The sequence below is a fragment of the Elephas maximus genome, chromosome 14, assembly GCF_024166365.1.
Source record: "Elephas maximus indicus isolate mEleMax1 chromosome 14, mEleMax1 primary haplotype, whole genome shotgun sequence".
NCBI classification, from domain to species: Eukaryota; Metazoa; Chordata; class Mammalia; order Proboscidea; family Elephantidae; genus Elephas; species Elephas maximus.
This window is the reverse complement of record NC_064832.1, coordinates 95,199,437-95,213,925: the sequence shown is the minus strand read 5'-3', so window position 1 is coordinate 95,213,925 and position 14,489 is coordinate 95,199,437. Positions and strand designations below refer to the sequence as shown.

General features: G+C 43.8%; 1 protein-coding gene across 11 annotated transcripts in view; it reads right to left on the bottom strand.

Annotated features, from left to right (window-relative positions):
- FRY (FRY microtubule binding protein) overlaps positions 1-14,489 on the bottom strand; it is a 524,498-nt gene that overhangs the window by 42,257 nt on the left and 467,752 nt on the right. For all 11 annotated transcript variants that reach the window (XM_049853229.1, XM_049853227.1, XM_049853221.1 and 8 more), the window contains 2 exons: positions 11,431-11,505; positions 8,491-8,661 (listed from right to left, as the gene is read on the bottom strand). In XM_049853229.1, coding sequence (XP_049709186.1) covers positions 8,491-8,661; positions 11,431-11,505 — 246 coding nt within the window. The remainder of the gene's footprint in view (positions 1-8,490; positions 8,662-11,430; positions 11,506-14,489) is intronic.

Here is a 14,489-nt window from a genome sequence, read left to right as displayed (position 1 = left end):
ATTCCAGACCCTTTGGGTATTAAGTAGAAGAGCATTAGGTAAACATTCCAGCCCGTTTCTGCCACAGCGGTTTCCACAGACGAAATGCAGAGTCAAAGCCTTTCAGAGCAGCTGGACAACGTCTGATCATGCACTATGCAAAGGCCAGCACAGCATGGCTTAACTTTGGCTCCTGCCCCCAAGTGGAAAATGGCTCCTTTCTTGGGAACGAAGTAATTGACTCAGTACCAAATATTGCCGACTTGTACGTACTTCATTTACTGAGAACCGGGCTAAATGGCGATTTAAGTCTTCAAACAATGTTCTTAGTTGTGTTTCATACTTTCTGTACAAACCATCAGATAGTCAATATATTTATTTGACTAACAGTTCTTTTTTTTTTTCTGGAAATAATTGGGGTTTTATTTTTCTTTGTTAGGATAGGAATAAGCAAAAACCCAAACCAAACCTGTTGCTGTCAAATCGGCTCAGTCACAGCGACCCTATAAGACAGAGTGGGACTGCCCCACAGGGTTCCCTAGGCTGCAGGAAGCTGACCGCCACATCTTTCTCCCACGGAGCAGCTGGTGGGTTCAAACTGCCGACCTTTCAGTTGGCAGCCGAGTGCTTAACCACTGCACCACCAGGGCTCCTGATAGGAATAAAGGCAGGCAAATATTACAGCCATTGAAAAGCATGTTTTCAACTTGAACAAATTGGTAATCTGAATAAAATCTAGCACAAAATAATTTCACTTATTGGTAATTCAAAACACTATCTGATGATTCACAACTGAAAAGTCTTTGATGGTCAACGCTTTTGATAACAACAACAACAACAAGAATTATTTGAAATCCACTAAAACACCCGAGGGGTTGCTGAGGGGCACCTCCGGGGGCATAGCTGAAGTGACTCTGCAGCCGCATCTATGCAGAGAGAGAAAGCAAAATACGCTTTTCTGATGAGAGCTCAGCGGATAGCGAAACGGTATACGATAGATGTAGGTAACTGTTGAAATAAGTGAGTACACATTTATTAATTTTCCTCTGGTTTTCTGTTGCTGGGCGCTGCCAAGTTGATTCCGGCTCATAATGACCCTGCGTGACAGAGCGGAACTGTCCCGTAGGAGTGGAACTGCCCTGCAGGGTTTTCTAGGCTGACATCCTTATGGAAGCAGATTGCCAGGTCTTTCTCCTGGGGAGCGGCTGGTGGATTCGAACCGCCGACCTTTCGGTTAGCAGCCGAGTGCTCACCATTGCACCACCAGGGTTCCTTGAGATAAAAACAGTGAAAGCACACTATTTTCATGTAAATGTACATGTAGAAAGAGCCCTGGTGGCACAGTGGCTAAGTGCTCGGCTGCTAACCAAAAGGTTGGCAGTTGAACCCACTAGCCATTCCTCAGCAGAAAGGCTTGGCAATCTGTTCCTGTAAAGATTACAGCCTGGGAAACCCTGTGGGGCAGTTCTACCCTGTCCTATGGGGTCGCTATGAGTCAAAATGCACATGAAAACAACAATAACAACAAAAATCTCTACAGAAGCAGATTACAAAGTCTTTCTCTGGAGCAGCTGCTGTGTTTAGCAGTTAGCAGCTGAGTGCCACAAGGGCTCCTTTCCTCTGGGTTAGGGGTCTACACTTCTGGCTCCTGCTGAGACAAAGCCTGCCATTTTCCTCATAGATCTCCCATACGACATGTACTCGGCTTTTCCAAAGTCTGTTTTGGCCAGTCATGAGAGAAAAGCCAACAGGTAAGAATCCTGAACATACTCTAGATCAAAACAAACCCGCTGCCGTCGAGTCGATTCCGATTCATAGCGACCCTCCAGGACAGAGTACAACAGCCCCGTAGAATTTCCAAGGAGCGCCTGGTGGACTCGAACTGCCGACCTTTTGGTTAGCAGCTATAGCACTTAACCACTATGCCACCAGGGTTTCCCACTCTAGATAGGAGATCGAAATTGCTGTTTGTATTCCTCCCCATTTAAGAAATTTATGCTTGTTCTTAGGGCTGTTTGATGATAAAAAGAAAGCATATTCAGGATACGCTTCCTATACTGGCTATATTTTCTATCTGTATCCGCTATGAAAAATTCCCACCAAAATTTTTCTTTTTTCTGGTGGAAAAAAATAACTGTCCTGCTTGGACTTTAAAATAGTTATTGCAGTTAAAAACTGGAGCCTTGGTGGCACAATGGTGAAGCACTCTGCTACTCACTGAAAAGTTGGCAGTTCAAAACCGGCCAGTGGCTCCGTGGGAGAAAGACTTAGGGCTCTGCCTCCATAAAGATCACACCCGTGGAAACCCTGTGGGGCCATTCTACTCTGTTCTACAGGGTCACCATGAGTTGGAACTGACTTGATGGCAATGGGTTTGATTTTGTTTTGCCGTGTAAAAAAAAAAAGCGGAAGAGGGAAGAGTGCTGTCAGTAAAAGAAAAATGCGATGTGTAAGGAAGGGGGAAGATAAAGAGCAGAAAGAAGAATGACAAATAACTGGGAGAGGGACACAAACATCACTTCACAAAACTGATTCTCTTGCATGAAACCGACAGATGGGATGGATGTACTGTCTTAGGCAACAATACTGGAAGTCTCCCACGTGAACCTGGCGCAGAACAGTAAGCTCGCAGAGCAACGCAGACTTTTACAGTGAAATCTGGAAACGGACAGCGGTGATGGTTGCACAATACAATGGATGGAGTTATTGCCACTGAATCGTACATGAAAAAATTTCAAATGGCAAATGTTACATATATGTCGTTGTTGGGTGCCGCTGAGTGGATTCTGACTTATAGCGACCTTATAGGACAGAGTTGAACTGCCTCATAGGGTTTTCTGGGCTGTAATCTTTATAGGAGCAGATCGCCAGATTTCTTCTCCCCTGGAGTGGCTGGTGGGTTTGAACCGCTGACCTTTTGGTTAATGGTCAGGAGCTTAACCATCACCCCATTAGGTCTCTTTAGTTTTACGAGGGTAAGTCAAAAAATATTGCTCCAAAATCATATAAACCTTTCTTATACAAAAATATCAAAATATGCAGCTATTGTTTCTCAACGTGTCCTTCATCTGAAGGCAGTGTTTCCATCTCTCTAACCCTTCCCTGAAGAATTCTGCACTCTTCAATTTATACCATGTCAAAACGGCAGTTTTGGCATCCTCGAGGGACTCAAATTGTATTCTTTTTAAATATTCTTTGAGTTTTGGGAACAAAAAGAATTCTGAAGGAGCAAGATCAGGGCTGTAGGGGGGATGAGGTAAGGTTTCCCAACAAAATTCTTGTAGGACAGCCCTTGCCACCCTTGAAGAATGAGCAGGTGGTGTCATGATGGGGAAAAATTCCTGGGCGCAACTTTCCTGGCCTTTTTCTCACCAATACCATTTTCCGTTTCCTTAAAACTTCTTCATAATAAACCACTGTGATTGTCCTGTGCCCCTGGACAAAGTCTCTCAAGGTTACCCCTCTGGAATCCCAAAAAACAGTCTCCATAACCTTCGGAGCAGTCTTCCCTCTCCTGGGTCATCTTTGAGGTCTTCCCGACCTTCCTTGAAACGGTTGATCCATCCGAAAACTGTTGTTTTATGTGGCACAGCATTCCCATAGACTTGATGCAAAGCTTCAGTGATTTGGGAAGATGTCCACTTTAGTTTTGTTAAAAATTTGATATTAGCCCTGACCTCAAAATTGTTTTTTTCCACGGCACAAAAAGTATCCTTTGATTTGAAGTCACCTAAAAAAAATTTTTTTTTAACAAGACTAAGACAAATGTATGACTGAGAGTAGCTGTCTGCAGCCATCCACTGATCGCAGAGACATGTTTGAACACGTTTTGTGTGGAAAATACCGGCGCGTGTATGAACCGGAACCCTGGTAGCGAGACCTTTTCACTTACCTTCATATATATACTTACCACAATAAAAATATTAAAAAAAAAAACTCAAGAACTCAGCATAAAAAAGAAAGTCCATCAGGCTTTCTCCCCGTGGCACAGGAGTGCCTCAACTGGGAAAGCCAGTCTCTGCTTTCTCTCCCTCCTCCCCAGATACAGTCAGATTTGCTCTTTGACTCCAACGTACTCTTTGCATTTTATGTTATATACAAAGTCAAAATTCAAAATGTTTTATGAGCTAAATCAGATGTTCTATGTGTGAGAAAATCTAGAGGATGGCTGACTCTTCCAGATGGAGAATCTGTATCTGGCAGTTGTGGTTGCTGTGTGCTGTATGGTTGATTTCAACTCAGAACGACCCCATGGGACAAAGCAGAATGGCCCCATTGGGTTCGCTGGGCTGTGATCTTTACGAGAGCAGATCACGAGGTCTTCCTCCTGTGGAGCTGCTGGGTGAGTTTGAACCGCCAGCCTTTCGGTTAGCAGCTCAGCACTTAACTGCTGCACCATCAGGGGTCCTCAATCAAACTAAAACAGACAACTCAGAATTTATACTGAGATGGCCAAGTATACATGACTGAACATTCGACAAGTGTTGGAAATCATGTTCTTTGAAAAATTTTTTTCATATCTACATATAAATATTTGAACTCGGTCAAGCAAGTATTATTGTTGTTGACGGAACTTGGGTGCACTACATCAAAGTATGTTCCCACACAGAGTAAGTCTGATACGACGCAGATGCAGGGCGATCACAGGTTCCAGTTCACCCAGAAAGACCCTGCTTTATGACCTGTGACGGGGCCCTGGTTTGGATGAAAGTGTAAATAGCCGTCACGTAGAGATAACCCCTAATCCCTGGAAGGTAACAGGTTTTGGTGGGACGTGTATATAGTCTATCCTTTAATAAAAGGATTTAACAACAAAACCAATCCAGTCGTGCACCTTCCTATTCAGAAATTATAAGCTTTCCATGGATCAGATTTTAAAACTCACTTTCCCTCAAGAGATATAATCATGCAACTTCCAGAACTTGGCATATAGAAGCTTTTATAAAAAATCTTGTATTTAGACTTTAGAAAATATTTCCATACTATAGCAGCCAAGAAAACCATCTTTTGTATCACACACACCGGGATGTAGATATGCACACAGACAGGCATACGTACATATACACACCCGAAGGGGGGGAAGCAGTTACGTTGTCACACATCTGCAGTGATGCAAGACACCTACCAGCGTATCGCAATGAAAAACCGCATCGTCTTACCTGAAGCTCCTGGGCAGCAGATATTGGACAGAAAAACAAATAAAAGGTCTATTTAAAATGATTATATTAAAGAGTTTCAAGTTTTACCTTATATGCCCTAGTTTTAACCTGACAGCAACTAACAGCCCCACCAATATACACTCCAGTAGACGCACCTTAAAAATAAGGTAAAGGTACACAGATCCCCAAAGAGAAAAGATCAGTATTAAACATCAGAAAAATCAAACCCTCTTTGTGCCTGCTGTAGCCAGGGTAACAAATAATAAACACGATTTCTGAAATAGCCTTCTATATCAGTGACAACGCTGGTCTCCTCAACAGTTTTTTTTGGAATGCCTAAATAGCTGCTGGGGAGAAAACTGCTAAATGCCCTGGGAACCGAAGGTAGGTCACCAACTGGGAAAAAACTCATCAGCTGATAGTGCTCCCGAAGCTGAAAATGCTTGTGATCGTGATCTGTTTACTGCAACCAACACCGAAGACACAGCACCTTTCAAAGATTCTGAAAAGTTCAAAGGCAAATCCTTGCAGATATGATTCAATAAATTCTGAGACTATTTAATGAAAAGGCGTGTTGTTGTGAGCCATCGAGTCAATCCCGACACATAGCGACCCCATGCGACAGAGTAGGGCTGCCCCATGGGGTTTCCTAGCCTGTAATCTTTACCAGAACAGATTGCCAGGTCTTTCTCCCGTGGAGCTGCTGGGTGGGTTTGAACTACCAGCCTTTTGGTTAGCAGCTGAGTGCTTAACCATTGTACCTTCAGGGCTCCTTAGGAAAAGGCATAGGCACGAAAAAAAAAAACTTGTCTTTCTTTTTTGACAGCCATGTTTTGACCTATATGCTTAACTTTCTCAGATGAGGCTATCCTATATTATTTATCAATGACAGAAATACAAGCCAACTAATGTTTAGAACGCCAAGTACTTGCCTGACACATGCTGGAAGCTGTACATAGGTTGTCGTATTGAGCCCTCCATCAACTCTATAAAACCAGTTGCAGCCGAATCGGTTCCGACTCACAGCGACCGCATGTGTGTCACAGTAGAACCGTGCTCCACAGGGTTTTCAACAGCTGATTTTTCAGAAGTAGATAGCCAGGCCTTTCTTCTGAGGCATCTCTGTGTGGACTCAAACTTCCAACCTTTCCCTTAACAGCAAGCGTGTTAACCACTTGCACCACCCAGGGACTTCATCACTCTATAGGCAGGTTTATTATAACTATTTAATAGATGAGGAAGCAGATACCAAGAGAAACTGCACTCACACTTCAAGTCATTCGGCTAGGTAAGTGGTAGAGTTACAGTTCGAACCTGGACCTGCTCGATCGCGAGGCCCAAGCCACTCTGTAAGCGGAGCAGGAGACCTTACTATAATTTGGAGAGGTGGCAAAACATTCTCAGGTGGTTCACTTCACTTGGGCAAAATGTACACTCTCACCTCTTGAGTTTCTCACAATATCTTAATCATATAAAATAATCACTGCGAAGTATTTGTTGTTGCTGTTGTTGGCTAAGATAATCAAGTGAAGATTAGAAGCAAGGTGCGGTATTCATTATTTACTAGCACTGAAAAAAATTAGTATACTGTTTATTTTCAGGTACTAGGCATCTCAGGTTTGTCTTCCTTTATAGGCTGGAGTGAAATTTGTGAGTGGTTCTGAAACGGTGTCTGGTTCCTCTGGTTCACGTCCTTCCTGCCAAGTCATGTCACTTACCGCACCTTTCTTCAGCTGAGAAGGGAAGATGATTGTCTCTTTTGCTCCGTTAAGGAGCCCTGGTGGTGCAACAGTTAAGTGCTCGGCTGTGAAACAGAAGGTGGGTGGTTTGAACCCACCAGGGGCTCCGTGGGAGAAAGACCTGGTGATCTGTTCCCGTAAAGACTACAGCCAAGAAAACTATGGGACGATCCTACTCTGTCACATGCAGCCGCTATGAGTCGGAACAGACTTGACAGGACCTAACAATAATAACGTCCTCCGTAGGATTTGGGCCTCCATTTTAATTGTACGTCTAGCAGAAAGCTCCTCTGTCTTAGAATAGGGTGGGTGTGCTAAGTTAAACATGAGCTGACATGTTCAGTAATACCGTGAGCCAGGCTTGCTCGGTACCAGGCATTTGTACCTTTGCTAACTGTAAACAGTTAACTTGCTCAGTGCTAACTGAAAGGTTAGAGGTTCGAGTCCACCCAGAGGTGCCTCATAAGAAAGGGCTGGCAATGAATCTACTTCCAGAAGATCAGCCATTGAAAACCCTGTTGAGCACAGCTGTACTCTGACACACACAGGGTTGTCGTGAGTCTGAATCGACTTGTTGGCAACTGGTTAGTTAGTTTAATCTCACTTAAGTCAATTTTATTTTCATTCCATGAGGCAAAAGACTCTCTCAACCGGAACATGCTCTAAAACAACCCATTGCCGTTGAGTTGGTTCCAACTCATAGCAACCCTACAGGACAGAGCAGAACTGCCCCATGGGGTTTGCAAAGCTGTAATCTTTATAGCAGCAGATCGCCTGGGTCTTTCTCCTGTGGAGCGGCTGGTGGGTTCAAACTGCTGACCTTTTGGTTAGCAGCTGAGTGCTTAACGCTGCGCCACCAGGGCTCCTCCGTATCCTTAATAAGCTCTCGAAATGATGGTGATGGGCAGTGCTCCTTCTCCTAACTCGTTTTCAAAAACATGGTTCGTAACTGGAAGCATCCGGCTACAGTGATCATTGCTCAGAACAAACACTCTGCACTTGCTGGTTGAGACTTGAATTCAGGCGCTCCAGGTGTCTGGAACGATAGGACTGGCCCAAGGCAGACAAGGGCTCGTGTCTGTGTTCTATTTTATTTAAAGCTATCATGATTTCATCAAACAGCACAGAAATGCCAGAGCCCTCAGGCTCAGATCTGTTGTAGCAGGCAGGCTTGGAAGTCAGTGAATTACAACAATTTCACATTTAAAATAATTAAATGCTTAGCATATTTTCCTTGGGTACAAATGAACAAGCTCAGAACTTGAAGGTTTTTATGAACCTTTTTTTTTGAGTTCACCTTTAGGCTACACAAACACACACACACAGACGGATACACACCCCAAGGGACTTGGTGTGGTCATTAAAATGAAGGTCTTTGCCACTTAGAAATAACAGGGCAGCTTTCCCTGTGGGCTCAGGCAGGAAGGGTGTGGTAACTTATGCCACAGCTACACTGCTGTGCTTGGAGTAAGTTGATTCATAATAAAGTTTACAGCTTTCCAACTAAAGACCCTATGACAAAAACTCACTATTTAGCAGGTTAAAAAAACCTGTTTGGTTAAGTCAAAGAACAAGAGGGGTAGGCTTATTTGTTTACAGAGAGTATACTGTACCTCTCCATCTTCCAGCTCCACGTCTAGGAAGTCGAAGTCTCTGAAGACTCTGAACTGCTGTTCGCTGTTTGTATCGTCCATGTTCTCCTGCTCTCGTGCGCCGTCCTCAGAAGAAACCAGACTTGCCTGGTGCTCCAGCAGGTCCGAGTCCCCGCATGACGAGAAAATCACCTGGGGTCAGAAAGGTCCCCTCCTGAGAAACCGTCCTCCCTTCAGCTGCCTGTGCTACAAAACTGTGTACTTGGCTCTTCATAGCACTGTAATTCCAGTACACACCTAATTCCTTAAGTGGGTATTTTTAGAATGTCCTTTTATTATTTATGTTGGACAGGTGCCTTCGGATTAAACTCACCGCAAAGACGCACGTTTGTGCACCAGGAAAATGTTCAGGAGTCAAATTGCTGCCTCTTAAGGCAGACAGGATCCTACCTGAATGTGTATGTGTGTGTGTGCTTGTGTGTGTGTGTGTGTGTGTGTGTGTAAAACAATTAAGCATGTGTTCACCACAAACTGGAGCAGCCAACAAAATTTTCCATTGTCTATGAACTGACTGAGGTTAAAGATGATACACGTTCACACACACATACCCGTCACATTCGTATAAATAATATTTTAAGGGATACTGATACCAAATATGTTCTTGTAGAATGTGAGAGCAAAGGATTTAACCCCTTCAGAGGTAAGCCTGGAACAGGGTAAAGAGTAAGAAAAAGAGGAATGAGCACGGAATTACAGAAGACTAGCTGAGAATTCACGCCCAGAATTTATACTCAAGTTCCTGTCGTGTTGACTTAAACAATAACAACAACACACAATCAAAACTCTCCCCCCAAAACAACAACAAAATCAAACAGTTTTACATTAAAATCCATAGTGTGTTAACATTCTTAGAAATTAATTCCTATGTCTAGTGTTCTTTTTACCAGGCCATTTGAATAGAACTGTGCGGAAATGATAAATTGCAAAGGAACCTAAATGTTTTGCTACCTAGCCTCTAATGAACACAGGCTGATATTAAATAAAATCAACAGCACTCTTTACCTACACAGCATTATAATATCTCAGTCTTCCTTCAGAAGTAGGTAATTATTTATAAGACTTGCAATGTTACAAACATCTCTCGCAGGTTGCAAGGGTGACCGTGCCTTTTTTCTCTGTGTTTAAAGACAGTCACACGACCTGTGTCAGAGTTGCATAAAGTGGTGCACGACAAGCAGTTTTGTACACAGATTGTAAATGGGTGTATAAGATAAAGAACACCCACACCTGTTGAAAAAACTCACTGCTGTCAAGTCGATCCTGACTCACAGCGACACTCTAGCACAGGGTAGAGCTGCCCCCATAGGGTTTTCTTGGCTGTAATCTTTACAGAATCAGATTTCCAGGTCTTTCTCCCCCGGAGCTGCTAGGTGGGTCTGAACCACCAAACTTCAGGTTCACAGCTGAGCTTAACCACTGCGCCACTAGGCCTCCTTAAAGAACACCCAGGGTCCGCTAGTCACCGAAAGACGAAAGACGAGGGACTAGAATTCCAGTTTCCTCAGCTTAAGGCCCCTTTTCCTACTTAGTCCTGCTTCTTTCGTTTCAAAACTGCCCCGATACATATTCTCAGCTGGAAGGGCCTCAACACAGGTGAACAGTGTGGACCTGAAGGAGAAAGCAGTAGCCGTAAAGGCAATATGAAATGGCTCTCAGTGGCCGTGGCTGCACTGCAGAAGCAAAGTGACCTTGTTTCTCCTCACAGCCCCTCTGTGGGCTAGAATGCCCTGTCTGCCCCTGGCTCCCTGGGCCCTCCCTTTGTAAATAATGCCACGGGCACCGCCACAAACCCACAGATCAATCACACTAAAAAGGGTACTTAAGTCAGGCAAAGCTCAGCCAATGGCTGGCTGGGCCGTTTATCCAGATGATAAGAAATATCAGTTTACACGTTAGCAAGGAGTCAAGGACCTCTACTATTTCACTTTTTCGTGAGCTACATTAATAGGTACATTTTGACATTTTAAAAATAGCTCTGCAGAGAAATTTGTTTGCCAATTCTTCCTGTATTTGGGAAATTAGTTTGTGCTTTCTTATGCTGTTAATAATAAAGATGTCATAATGGGTGAAATAAAAATACCTGCCAAACCCACTCTTGAAATTTTTATTTTTTTTGCTACAGTATACTCACGCACACACATTTGAATTTTCTAAATTTTATAAAAGGTTTAGAAGCTTACTAAAACTTCAATCTTTCATTGCTCAGCTGTGTTTTATTATTTTTTTTCCATAACATCAGTGGAGTTTATATGAGAATAATACATATGATAGTATGTCCCCATTTTCACCTGTATTATGTGTGAGTAATATAGTGACGTCACAGTATGAAGTGTGTGTTGTTGTTGGCATGTTCACTGATTCGATCCCGACTCATAGCGACCCTGCAGGACAGAGTAGAACTGCCCCACAGGGTTTCCAAGGCTGTAATTTTTACAGAAGCAGACTGCCACATCCTTCTCCAGCAGAGAGGCTGGTGGCTTCCAACCACTGACCTTTCGGTGAGCAGGCCACTGCACCACCAGGGCTCCAAGAGGTGTGTATACGGAAAGCAAAATTACATCTGAAAGAAATGTACATTATACAAAGCAGTGCAGTAGGCATTTACGAATTTACTTTATGGAAGCCTGGGCTTACTTATAAAAAAATACAATAAATTGGAAAAAAAAAAAAAAAAACTTGAGTATTTATTCACAGACAAACTGGAGTAATTAGCCAACAAAATCTTTCATTGTTTCTGGACTAAGTGAGATTAAAAATCATGGTGTGGGGAGAATAGGTGGTCTAGACAGTGGATATCATACCAACACTTGTAATCCTCAAAACTATGACCAAAGACCAAAACGGACCACAGGCGAGAAAGACAAGGTACCCCAAATAAACGTGATACACGCTTAAACTTACCGATGGGTTTTTGCTTAATCCTACTTCTTGGCCACACAAAGAAAGGACATGCACCAACTTCTCTTTTGTCCTCTTCTGGAAAAGAAACACACAGGCCAGCTTTAATCAAGGAATCTCATGATCGCAACCTGTTCTCTCTCATACTGTAGCACTCACCGCCCGTGCGCGGCTATCATGCACTCAAAATGTGGCCAGTGCCGACTAGGGTATAAAATACATGCCGGATTTTGAAGACTTGATATTAAAAAGAAAAAAAAAAGGGTAAAGTATCTCATTAATAATTATTCACATAGATCGCATGTTGAAATGATAAAATTTCAGATACACTGGGTTAAACAAGATGTTATTAAAATTAATCTTTAAGGGTGACTGTTTTTTAAATGTGACTATTAGAATATTTGGTAACCCTGGTGGCGTAGTGGTTAAGTGCTACAGCTGCCAGCCAAAAGGTTGGCAGTTCAAATCCACCAGGCGCTCCTTGGAAACTCTATGGGGCAGTTCTACTCTGTCCTATAGGGTCAGAATTGACTCGACAACAACAGGTTTTATTAGAATATTTAAAATGAGGTTCACGTTATATTTCTTCTGGATGATGCTGATCGAAGTCACCCCAGGGGGTGAAAATCAATTCCTAGCTTCTTCAGAGGACATTCTATCACTCCTCTTGATAATCTTTGTGTATTACAACCTTCAGTATCAGCAAGGCTTTTGGAATACCAAATTACATCTATTACGCTATGGCTCAAGTATGTTTTCCTCAAATGGGAGAATAACTTTATTTCTTTGCAGAATGAAACAATTCAATTATTTGAAAGCCTTTCCCAATTTATTCTTCCTAAAGTTAAACAGATTCAATCCCTTGCGGTTTTCTTCACAAACCTTATTTTCTAGCCCCTTAAGCACGGAGATTCTTTTATAAACCATCACATTTTCCAATGACACAGATCAGCTAGGTCTCAGAATGACTGGTGAGTTGAGAACGAAAAGAAAGAGAGCTGTTGTTGGGTGCTGTCAAGTTGATTCAGAGTAGAACTGTCCCACAGGGCTTTCTAGGGTGGAATCTTTATGGAAGCAGATCCCCAGGTCTTTCTCCTGAAGAGCTGGCAGATGGGTTTGACCTGCCAACCTTTTGACTAGCAGCCAAGCATTTAACTGTTTGTGCCACCAGAGCTCCGGAGCCTAAAAAACGTTAATGTTCTTCAGAGCTGCTCTTAAAGCAGTCATCCTAAGTCTTCTAAGTCCCCCTCCCCTTTAATCTGATTTAAGTTTGTTACGTGGAGACCACTAGGAGGTCAATACCACTTATGGATTTTCCTTCTTAATGGAACTCGGTGGGCTGCGTTCTTTCCAAACTACAGAAGGGACATTCAGTACGGTACCTTCCCGAGGTCACAGTGTAGAGGACCTTGATGTCACGGGATGGCAGAAGATTCCTTAAACTATTCCCCTAAATCCTAGCAGGAATCAACCTAGAGGGGTACGGAATCGGGCTGTGCACTTTTCTTCTTTTTCCAAACCCATAACAAAGTCTGGTCAGCTCCCTTGCTTCACTGTCATACGTGCTTACTGAGAATCTGCTGTGTACCCGCAGGCATTAGGCACGCTTTCAATTCCCCTAACCTGCAAGAAGGAACAAATCTGTCTCGGCAGAAGTACAGCCAGAATGCTCCTCAGAAGTGAGGATCGTGAGACTTTGTCTCACATACTTTGGACATGTCATCGGGAGGGACCAGTCCCTGCAGAAGGACATCATGCTTAGTAGAGCAGAGGGTCAGTGAAAAAGAGGAGGGCTCTTAACGAGATGGACTGACACAGTGGCTGCAACAATGGGCTCAAGCATAACAACGATTGTGAGAATGGTGCAGGACTGGGCCGTGTTTTGTTCTGTTGTGCACGGGGTTGCTACGAGTCAGAACCTATATGATGGCACCTAATGACAACGACAACCTTCAAGAGAAGGAGCCCTGGTGGTGCAATGGTTAAAGTGCTAGGCTGCTTTAACTGAGCAAGATTGGTGGTTCAAGAACCCACCAGCGGCTCCATGGGAGAAAAGGCCTGGTGATCTGTGTCTGTAAAGATTAGTCTAGGAAACCCTATGGGGCAGTTCTACTCTGTCCTATAGGGTTGCTAGGAGTCAGAATCGACTCGATGACACCGGACAACAATAACAACAAGCTTCAGGAGCAAGGGTGAGTCCTGTTGGCACGTAATCAAGGTGTCTCTCCTGGCCCAGCACCCATTCCGCCTTCTTCTGGCAACACAGTCCTGCTTTCTATCTTGGGAATGGCTCTTCTCCCTCATACTCCTCGAAGAGTCCTTTCTTTAGGATTGCCATGGACATCAGGGGAGAGAGGACCTGTCTCCTTCAAGATCGTCAGAGCCAAAGACCAGGTAAAGGAGGAGCTGTCCGAGGTCACTGGTGCCTTAAGCGGAGAGAAGCTGCCTGAGAGTGAGGCCTACAGAGACGTAAGTGGGCCCAGACATTGGGAGGGGAAGTGGGAAGAGTGAGAATGAGAAGAGAGGCTAAGAAACCAGTTCCTGACCCCTGGATGCTAGCTGTGCTTGAAGTCAAATATTCACCTGGAGCCTTCAGATATAGGAGTTAATCGTCATTATCCGCTTCAGGCAATTTTTGAATGGCCTTCTGTCACATGTAACCCAAAGAAAACCAAAAGTACCAAAACCACGGCCGTTGACTCGATTCTGACTCATAGTGAGCCTACAGGACAGAATAGAACTGCCCTATAGGGTTTCCAGGACTGTAATCTTTATGGAAACAGACTGCCGCATCTTTCTTCCACAGAGAAGATGGTCGGTTCAAACCATTGATCTTTCAGTCAGCAGCCGAGCACTTAACCACTAAGCCACCAGGGTTCCTGTAACCCAAAGTGCCCTGAATCCAATGCTTGGCAGTGAGCCCACTGACATCAACACTGTGATGCAGACTGGGGCTGGGATAAGAGAAGCACGGTGGGGGCCTGGCAGTCCACACTAAGCAGGGCTACCATGCTTTAAGTGCACACTCAGAGGACAGCAGCCAGAGTGGTACCTGGGTGAGA